This window comes from Battus philenor, unplaced genomic scaffold (genome assembly GCF_028537555.1).
Source record: "Battus philenor isolate CCGP_79_NKW_IND1 unplaced genomic scaffold, ilBatPhil1.0.hap1 SCAF_23, whole genome shotgun sequence".
NCBI classification, from domain to species: Eukaryota; Metazoa; Arthropoda; class Insecta; order Lepidoptera; family Papilionidae; genus Battus; species Battus philenor.
In genome coordinates, this window is record NW_027181686.1 from 3,784,210 (window position 1) to 3,795,764 (window position 11,555).

Below are 11,555 nucleotides of genomic sequence, written 5' to 3' on the forward strand. Positions count from 1 at the left end.
ATTTCACAATAATAGAAATCGCGTTTATTTTTATTGAAAGCCGAGTAATGTAAGTAACATAATATTGCGTAATCTATAAACTCCATACTTCATTTGTGATAAAAAAAACCCTTTATCAATTATTTGCACACGTAGAGATAAACTAAAAGAAACATTTTTGTTATATATATATTAAAATATCTATTATCCTCAAGTTCCTTTTACCGATTAGATATCAGCTTAGAATGGAAATTTTTACGAAATTTCACCCACATGTGGGATGAGGGGACGTTTATTTTAAAAGGCATAATATCAAAAATAGGTTATATAAGTATAAAACTTAACGGGATTTTTTTTTGTGCATGCTAAAAACTACAAAAAAAAACGTTGACTTCTTTACATTTACAAAATTTCGTACTAAATATAAGCATAAATAGCAATTGTAGCCTAGCAGTTGAAGATTGAGACTGGCGATCGTAGATCGCAGGGTTGATTTCCGGGGTTTCAATCTCATCTAATAATTCACATTTTGTGCGTAATTTATATAGGCATGCCACTGCTCTCCAACAAGTTTCCAGAGAGTGGGCAGTTGCGTCCTCTGTAATACCACACTTCGATTGCCAGCCTAGCGATTTTACACAGTTGCATTTATATTATTTACTAATATTTCTTCCGGAGTGAAGCGGTATGGCATAATTGCACTATTACTAAGGTTAATTCTTTTTAATGAATTAATATAACGAAATTAACATAAACAAGGTAACAAAAACATTAGTTTTTTTTACCTAGCTGACCCAGCTGCGCAAGTGAAATTTGCAGATTCCGCAGGTGTGAGAGGACAATGTACAGTTCACTCAGTTTGAAACCTTTTTTAGCTCCTCGGGGCTTCGGTTCTACGTACTACAATTTCATCGAATTGGAAGGCCATCCAGCTCATAGATCGCTTACAATGACCTCCCGTGAATCGAGCGGGAGGGGACCTCGGCTAGGGCCGTCACTCGTCGATAATAAAACAATGGATGAGTTGAAATTATTGTATACATAGATATTATTAGCGTTTTTTTTATAATTTTCGTATATAACTGTTAATTAAACTTTTTATTTTAAAGTGTACAAAACTTAATCTGGGTACAGTTATAAAGAAAATTTAAAGTAATGTAATAAATTAATTAATACTAATAAATTATTGAATAAAATTTCCAAATTATACTGTTAATATGTATAAATTTTAGCTGTATTTACCCATTCTTATGGGTAAAATTGTGTAAGAAAAATTGTAAATAACTATTAAACTGATCTGAACAAAAACTGCTAGTGACGGAACGCAAAATCATGCGGAAGATCTTGGGACCAGCGAGAACTCAAGACGGATCTTGGAGGCTTCGAAAGAATGCCGAAATTGAGACTTTAATAGCACAGCCAAATATCATTGGCGAATATAAAGCTCAACGAATCCGCTGGCTCGGTCACTTGGAGCGAATGGGATCGGACCGGAGCGTGAAGATAGCGTACCTGGAAAAGCCGAGGGGTCGAAGACCAGGGGGTAGACCAAGGTATCGATGAATCGATCATGTTGAGGCAGACTTGCGCGAATTGAATGTCAACCAATGGCAGACGATGGCGCAAGACAGAGGAAAGTGGAAGTCTCTCGCTTCGGAGGCCAAGACCCACTTTGGGTCACTGAAAACGCTGTCGGGACAGCGACAGACTGTACAGCTGGGAGAAGAAAGATCCGTATCAAATAGCAGCAACCCACTCTCAACTGTCTGCGTTTAGTAAAAGTGTATTTATAAATTAATAAATATGATATGTTATATTTGATATTGAATTTCCTTATTATTATTTTTTAAATATATGTACTAGTCTTTCGTTAAAAAATATCATGTTATTTTTAGCTTGTAAACACCAGACAAACGGTTTACTATATTAGAGGTTATTACGTAATTGTAAACATAAGCACGTTACTGTTACGAGATAACAATCGTCTGCAGCTTCTATTTACACGTGTTTATAAAATCGTGCAAACATTTCTTGTCACGACACTAGTTACTCATTTACTTTATACCGAACGCGTCGTGTTTCTACTTACGGGCCATATATGTTTGTGTGATAAAAAAAATAAAAAAAATCAGAATGGCTGAATCGAATCAGCTGAGACGTGTGCTAGTTGTCTACACGGGCGGGACTTTTGGAATGTTAAAAAATGAAAAAGGAGGTTAGTGAAATACAACAATACATTTTTAATTATTACATATTCGTAATAAAATTTATAGTAAGGATTTTGGAGACCTTAAGCAATGTTTGTTTGCCTCCTGTTTAAAATTTATTAAGAAATATCATGATACATAATTTTCTTTACGTATTAATTTTTTATATAATATTGTATTTTGGAATTCATACGATGTGTTTTTTAAATAATTATTTCGACAAACTGTATGAAGCAAACTTAACATAAAAAGTTCACAAATCCGTAAAAGTTTTAAGGACTGAGACCTTCCTTATCCTGATTTTAAATGTAAAATTAAAACAATATAATTAATTAAGCTTATTTAAGCATTTAAGATTTTTTAGCTAATCGAAATATGCGGTACGTGGTCCATTGACTCATTTTCAGGGTTAATATTTATAAACAGAACATTATTAAATTTCATTAAAAAAAGGCTACTAATGAATTTCTGGCTGGCCCTTTTCAGCTGGTTTGCATTCCGGGCCGGTTACGGCTTATTTGCGGATTGCTTACACTGACCTTTCTATTAAAATATTTAACGATTCAAAAGTGTGTTTAAATGCCTATTTAAAAAGAGAAATTTTAAATATGAATTTAAAAGACGGCGTAGATTGAGAAAACTACTTTCATATCCAGGAAGTCACCGGTATCTTGGCTAGGTTTCATCTAAGAAAGTTTATTCCATCGAGATCTGGTCACTTTTGTAACCCCTACAGCACGGACAACAAGACCATTGCAATACAGATATCCTGAAACATTTATGTGATACTATAACAATATCTGTACAATTTCAAAGACGTTGACGTGGTAACCTATTTAAGACTGTTTTTTTTCTTCTTTATTTTACAAAAGGATATTACAGAAAATTTTAAACAATAGGCAAATAAATAAAGTACAGGATTCGGTCATCAAGCGACAACAGGTGTTGAAAAAGTATCCACATCAATATAACTGGTTATTTATAATACATAAACCGGATTAGTTTATATACGATTGTAATGCATAAACTATACAGTTAAAATAAAATATATACAAGTGTCTAGTCATAAGAAGAAGTATAAAACTACTTGTCAGTCATTCTAATATACAAAATACTACAACGACCAAATCCTAATGTCTATTCACAGCTGTTTTGGAAGATGTTGGAATAATGCAAATAAATATGAATAAATTTTAGTTCTGGTGCCGCAGAAGAATATAGAGAAAGTTATAAGAAAACTACCACAGTTGCACGATAATGAATATTGGAATCAACATTTGGCTAACTCGGATTTAAAGGAATATCTTGCAATACCTGGTACGTACTTGATAATGCTTCCTCCTTATATTGTTCCTATTAATGCATCGATCCCAACTGATAGTCAACTGTATAGCGCCGTATACAAAGCCGTCAAATTTAGTTCGGACTTAATTTGCTTTCTCATTATTTCAGCCATTTGAAGTTTAGTGCTTGACATAGCTCTCTCCCATGTATTTACTAAACTACGCGGCCTGCGTCCATTAGCGTATTCCGTCGGCCATGAGATGGTCGCTGCGATTTCCAGTCGATGGTCTCCAGAACCTTAAAATACCAACGGTTCCTCTTAGAAGGAATATATAGTCAATTAATCAATACTTTGCAGAATGACGTTATGAGGCCACACGCAGAAAAGAGAGAACAATCGTCTTGTTCACAGACATTCGCCGTGCGACAGTGAGAGTCATTCCTTATATTATTCCCGAACGTCTATAAATTGCCAATTTGAAACTGTCATGCGGTTTCTTGACAAGAGTGTTTCATTTCTGTTAGAATAAAGAACTTCTCTTTACTCTGACATTACTTTCGGCGTAACTAGGTTGTTGTTGATTGAAACTTGTGGGTTAGCTTTTTACAACTTACTAAGCTCGATGGCTCTATCAGGAACATCACCTGGAGCTTATAATTTATTTCACTGAATTGGTAGATTCCTCTATGGAGGAATCTACCTGGGTTCTTACCCGCGTCCACGGGGGCCCCACCACACTCGAAAATTTATTTTTCTAATAAGCCGTGCAACCTTTTCCGTTCAACGGAATTGTTTTATCGAACGAAACCACAATTGTTGTGTATTCTTTATTCCAAATAGTTCTTGAATTATTTGGCTAATGACTAAAAGCCTAAGGTAAAGAATAACAACAATAAAGCAATTACTTATTTTACCCAAATTATACGTTAATATCGTACATATTATTTTTGGCTCAAGATATTGCGCTTAATTTCTTTCCTACGCTAATTCTTATATTTACACTTTGTCCACGTGTTGTATTCTAATCTTTTGCAAATGATCATGTGATATTGATTTGCAATCTGAACGGTGGCCTTGACCAATTAAATTTAATATCTTGCAGATGGCAAGGACACGGAACTGAAAATATTGTACAAGATACATGAATATGACGAACTAAAAGATTCTTCAGACTTCACAATAGAAGATTGGCTAAAAATGGTCCGAGATATAAAGGTGAATTTATTTAAATAATACACAAATGTAATCATACCACATTTAATGTTTAATTGTGATTCTAAAACATGAAAAATACACAGTGCGTTTTTTATAAGAATTATGGATTAAGTTAATCATAATTGTACGTCCAATCAAAATTATCATAAACTTTATCTCAAGGGTTCTAAGGTTATCATTAGTGGATGTATGTGAAAATATAATTATCTGTCAGACCTCTTTATCCGATTACTAATGTCGAATGTAGGTTACAGTGGTTCCCTGCAATTGGTATATCACAAACATATTCATTTTAAAAACTATATCAATTTTTAAACTTCTTGTTTTTTAATAGCAGGCAAGCAGTCATTAGGTACTATTGGGCAACCAGATATATGGTCAAGTCGCATTTTCATCCGTGAAAACAACTGTAACTGTTTTACGACGACAAAAAATGTCTTAATGTAGTAGAAAAGAACACACGTCAAAAGAGTATATTCTTAGACATCCTATAACAAACTTTATCTACGACAAAATTAACGATGTATTAATTTCAGAGATACTATCACGATTACGATGGATTCGTGGTTCTGCACGGCACTGACACGACAGCATATGGTGCTTCAGCATTGTCCTTCATGTTGGAGGTACTTGGAAAAACGGTCGTGCTAACAGGAGCCCAGGTTAGATTCTTTCAAAATGAAATCAAGTATTCACGAGCTGTTAATCCTGGCGTGGGTAGGCTCCCCACAAAGATGAACGACAAGTAGCGCCGAACCGGTAATCGTGGCGATGTTTGAGGAAAGCCTATGCGTCGTAGTGGACAAAGTATAGGCTACCCTCAAAGGAGTAAGTTGTATTGATTCTCGATTTAATTTGACATTTTACGGGAAAACATACATATCGTGAAGCGATTTATACATAATCGAGATGGGAAGATTATAAAGGAGATGGACTGTCTATTTCCTAAGCGGGGTGTAACTTTTCCATCATTATAGAAACCTTACTTTATACTTTTTTTGCACTATTGACAAGGCAATTATTCCACGAACATCTGGTATACAATTCAATCTAATAAAAAATATATTGTAAACTATGACGTAAGGCAATGTTTTTGTTTACGAATTAATAAAGATAAAGAAGAACTAAGGTACTTGGCCGAAATGATCATATTAAAATAGGTTGTTATAGCACTAATGGGAGATGGAATCATTCTCTCTGTCACCATACAACTTAACACTGACGTAACTGATAAATTACATTTTATGCTGAATGCTTTCTTTTGAAACAGATTACATTTTGCCCTACAGTTTTGCTGAATACAGTAATAAAATTTTTACAACAAATAATTTTTATATCTTTATATTTTCCCCCTTATTATGTTGCCATAGTTCAAAGCCTCTTCTCAGTGAGGAAAACGGCCCGTAATCTATGCTACGGGTCTAGTGGTGGATTTCATATCTTTCAGATTTTTTTTGCTAAAAACCTTCCAGATTTTTTGCGAATCGTTGTACCGTATATTAGTAAACATAAAGTAGGTATATTATTTATAAAAAGCTAATATATAATATCCTCAACTTTAAGACTATACTATTTAAGTATGCTTCACCGATATATAATATCGAAATATATTTTAATTGATCTATTTAGGTAATGCAAATTAGTTTAAAACACGTTTATTACCCAAAAACACTTTAAGCTTTAAATATGTTAGCACTGACTTTGACGTATGTGTAAATACCGTATAGTAACAGGAAACGCACATTACCTTATATATAAAGATGATGGAACTTTTTCTCCAGGTGCCGATATTTCAGCCGCGGAGCGACGGGAATAATAACTTCCTTTGTGCGGTGCTAATCGCCGCTACGCAGTACATACCCGAAGTGACAGTGTTCTTTGGAAGCCAGCTCTTCAGAGGGTGCCGGTAAGATCTTAGTCGTGTTTCTGGACAAAGCAGTCGGCGCGTGTATTGTTTGACCTTTGCAATACTCGTTTGCCCGTTTTACCTTGAAGACTTTCTACACTTGCTCTCGCGATCCTAACAGGCTATCTTTGAATCTAAGTTTTTAACTTTTTTTCTATACAATTCTCATCATATCGTCATCGTTCTTTGTTCTTGAGTTCCCAGAGAATAGCTTTAACATTAGTTCACCGCTTTCCATTTTATCTATCGAAACTTTGTAAATATGAAGACCTGGTGTACCATTTATTTCTAAGAACTTTAAATACTTTTAAAATGCGAATGGTAACACTTCAAGAACGATCACATTATAATAATAAGTGATATTTAAATATACCAATACATTATCACACTTAGTTATGTATGCATCACACACTTTACGCGTCACCCATCTCGAGGTGAGTGCAAATTGTCGTCCCATTATAATTTTAATTTCATTAGCTGCGATAATCTTAAATAATAATACGGTAAAAATTACACCATTCATCATTATCATCATATCGGCCGATAGATGCAAGTATGTATAGCTAATTTAATGTCCCTATAACGTATAATACACCCTGTCCAAAAATTATTCTGCCAGAAATTACCGCCGTCGCGTTCGGATAAAAAATATTGAAGTAACTTATTTCAGAGTAATTACTTAAAACAGGGTAACAGGAAATAAGTGTAAAGGATTTAAAAAAATTTTGCTGACAAATGAGCTATATAAAGCTTTTATGTCTATAGCCATTCATTCAACCTACATAAACTTAGATAATAGTATTTAGCTAGAAGTTCGGAACATTTTTTTTAAAAAAAAACTTTAATTAATTTCAGCGTAAAGAAAGTTTCAAACATAAAAATTTACGGCTTTGAATCACCGAATTATCCGCCATTGCTCGAGGCAAAGACAACGCTGGAGATAGATCCAAAGATGCTTCTCCATACGCGTGGCACAGTGCCCGACATTTGCCGAATCCACGACGAATTGTCCGCCAAGGTCTACCTGCTCAAGGTTGTCCCCACGATAACCCCTGAAATGATAAGAGCAGTGTTCAATGGAATGGAAGGTTGGTGCTATCATTGTTTATCATGTATAATTATGTAAATATTATAAAATATTCAATAATCATTTTTATTGTATTTGTAATATGTAATGCTAAACGACGGAAAGATAGAGATAATGATGACATGTATACATATAGTTAGAGAATAACTTAATAATAGATATATTTATTTATTGATTTTGTATTATTTCTTATTGATTGATTATCGACATTTGTAGATATTTAGCAAGTTTGTCGTGAATCAGGAGATCCAATAATATTTCCGCCAAAAAAGTGACTATACATTATTTATTATTACATTAAGTAATGTTATAAAATTACTTTTGTAGTCGGCTGCTATCGTAATTTTAAAGAAACATCCTAAAACTGTTTGATTATCCAAACGAATAAGATTTTATGTCCGTCATAATTATAGATATGACATAAAGAGATGGTCGACATAGTGGACAGATGACTTAGTTAAGATTGTCGTAAGAAGCTAGAAGTAGACCACTTCCAATATATTTTATTGGATATCTATGAAGGATACATATGTCCTGTAGTGAGTATCCTATGTCTGAAACGAAGATGATCTATCGTAAGCGATAATTAAAAATATTTGCTTATCACAAGGTAAACTTCCTGATCATTTCCAGGCGTCGTGTTAGAGACGTACGGCAACGGGAACATTCCGATCAAGCGCAAGGAGATCTACCGCGAAATCGAACGCGCCGTCAAGAACAACGTGCTGGTGGTGAACGTGACGCAATGCATCAACGGCACCGTCTTGGGCAAGGCTATTTATGAGACTGGACTCGTGAGAATTTCCTTTTATTATATTACCTATATTAATAAAAATGAATGGATGGTGTTGGGTTATCAAAAAAATAATTGATTATTAGCGACATCACAAAGTCTTTCAAACCACCGAAGCGTTCAAATTTCGCAAGACGCTACGCTGTTAGTCGTAACTAAAAATATTATTCAAAATTATATAATACGTATTTGAAGTGTGTTGCAATTTTAAAAATAATAACCAAAAATATTTAATATAAACCTAATATTTATTACGCTTAATAAAACGCTGCTAGTCTTTTCCTACATTAGTTGAACGCGCTCTAGTTATGCCCGTGGGGGGTTGTATTGGCCGCTTCGTTCATATTGTGAAAGCTTATGGCACGGTACAGCTACTTCTGTAGCGCTATAAGCGGGCTCTATCAGTAAGGAATTTTTTTATTTCTTTATCGTTAGGATACAAGAAATGTTCTTAACGAGATTAAAATTAAAAAAGGAAAGGAGTAATACTAATAATAGTCCAAAGACATATATTACCTAGGAGGAAGTTTTATGGATTGACTGGGTCCAAGGACCCTGAAAAGAGACCTCAAGTTTGGCAGTCATTTAAAATGCGTTTAGAATTTTGATTTCCGAGAGCTCTAAAATTAGGCTCGTTCTGTATATGCTATCTAAATATATTTATAATGTAAGTTGTGTGATGATGTCTATGTTAGTTGCTGTTGGAGTGCGGCGTCATACCCGCGTTCGACATGACGCCCGAAGCGGCCTGGGCTAAGCTGTCCTACGTGCTTACTAAGACAGAGTTAAGTTACGCGGAAAAAATCGAGGTATGTAATCATCATTACCATTTTCTGCTGTACTTACAGGGAGTACAACATAAAGACAATTTCACTTTTATATATTTATGTATAAATTGTTTAAGTTACGAGTCTTATCCATTTGTCTAGCAGATTTTTTTCTATAAAAATACTTGTGACTTTGCTAACATACCATACTTTTGGACTTCTGACGGAAAATTATTAAGATAGATTTTTAATGAGGTTTAGTCTGAACTCCTTTTGCACTCTGGCCCCTCAATTTAGCCGAATATGTAAATTCCAATAATATAATACTCAGTCATGTAATAGTTAAAACATTTTATGAAAATTTGGTGGTTTTTTTTTTAAATAAGACTTAATTTTTAATAAAAATATTTTTTGATGAGATTTTAACAAAACTTCTTAACATACATTAAAAGAAGTAGCACGCTTACTTGACACTTTTTCCTGTAATATTTAACAAGTGTCATCCCTCTACCGCCGTGCTACCACTTCTTATATCATTGCTAATATGAGCTGGCTATATCACTCAATACCCAAAAAAATTGCAATAATTTTGTATATCAAAATTATTAACGTCCTTTTCGTTTATCTCTGAACTATAATTTTTTTCCAGTTAATGAAGACCAATATTCGCGGAGAATTACACAATCCAGCGCATTCAACGAAATAACGTCACCATGAAGATGATCGACGAGTAGCCTTGAAGATGACAAGTGCTGTGCTCATAGCATAGAACCAATGATATTATTTAGCATATGTTAATATATAGTTAAGAATATATTATCTATATAATAGTATTATAATTAAAATAAAGAGAAAATTTGTTGATATTTCTGGATATAACTGCCCATAAGCAACTGTCAGGTTTATTATGAATCACTGAAAATACTTCAACATCCACGGAGTCTATTGTGTAAAATATAAATCATTTTATATATCACTATTGGCGATTAATATTTAGGCAATGTGTAAATAAAATAATTCTATTAATATTCACGTTCTTTTTTGGATAAAAGAATGAGTCTAAAAGAAAAGTAAAAACAGAAGAGAAATATTTTCAAAATACAAATGCTCGTTTTGTATCCAGTGTTCTTTTCGAGTCAAGCGAGCGCCTTTGATCCTCAGATCAACGTTACCGTTGTAACATTACCGCAATAGCTGAAAACGATGGTCTTTTACTACTGTGTGTTGCCGATGATGTACGGATCCGAGACGTGAATGCTTACGACGGGTCGTACAAGGCTCAGGGTGACCGAAAGAGCAGTGGAGAAAGTTATGGTCCAAGATTCCTTGCGAGATCGAATCAGAAATGAGAAGAGCCTCAGAAGAAGCAAGATTACCAGTGTAACTCGAAGAATTGCTCGTTTGAAGTGGTAGTGGGCGGGAATATTTTTTGCACCCGATGGCATTTGCTGCCAAAAGGTTTTCCAGTGGCAACCACGAGCTGGTAGTGGCAACGTGGATAGGCCCCCACTACATGATGTAATAAAGGTGCGAGCAGTGCAACACCGGTCATCGTGGCGATATAATATTATGGTGATAATGATAATTAATTCAGTATTATAATTATACTGTTGTAGCTGCCACACTACAATTTGCACACCTATCGCATAACTATTAACTCGCGGGCCTCGACTTACAGCGCGTTTTGTGCGTAGACTCCCTTTTGCAACCCGTCTTGTTTGACATGCGATTCACCTTTAAAACGCCGCAACGTACGACGCTCTTAGACAAATGCTATGTGCCAATTGATACGATATGCGTCTGTTGGCATCCATTGTTATTATTCCCGTGCTTGTATAACAAGACATAGAAAAATATTCCAGATGGAATACAGGATGTTTCATTTCAGGATAGCGTACCTGTCTACACCAATACCTCACTTTTGGTGGTGATTACGTTTCAAAAAAACACGTCGCTAATTGAAACGCCGAAAAGTGAATTAAGATATTCTAAAGCAAACCATGTAAAGATCGAAGATAGGTTCCAGGGTTACGAATATACTACTTTTTAAAAAGAAAATTGAACAAAGTAAGCATTTACAAAACAAAAATAATATAAAATTTTATTACATACATTTAAAAAACCAAAAAAATGTATTCAATTAAAACAAAATAAACTATTCAATTAATTTATGAAAAACTAAATTAAAATTGATAAAAAATGAAAAGTGTTGCCATGTTTTAGAAAAAAAGAGAAAATTAAAAAAATATTAAAGACACGAACCAAAAACAACGCAACCTCGAAAATCTAACGCTTGAAAATCTAATCTTCACTGTG

At 34.2% G+C, this 11,555-nt stretch overlaps 1 protein-coding gene across 1 annotated transcript; it reads left to right on the plus strand.

Annotated features, from left to right (window-relative positions):
- Positions 1–1,996: 1,996 nt before the first annotated feature.
- LOC137924229 (L-asparaginase-like) lies at positions 1,997–10,146 on the plus strand. Its single transcript, XM_068767602.1, has 9 exons — positions 1,997–2,194; positions 3,384–3,503; positions 4,574–4,686; positions 5,223–5,348; positions 6,468–6,592; positions 7,448–7,680; positions 8,313–8,473; positions 9,168–9,281; positions 9,889–10,146. Exons 1-9 carry the CDS (start codon positions 2,113–2,115, stop codon positions 9,943–9,945), a joined length of 1,131 nt encoding a protein of 376 aa, XP_068623703.1. The 5' UTR covers positions 1,997–2,112; the 3' UTR covers positions 9,946–10,146.
- The last annotated feature ends 1,409 nt before the right edge of the window (positions 10,147–11,555 follow it).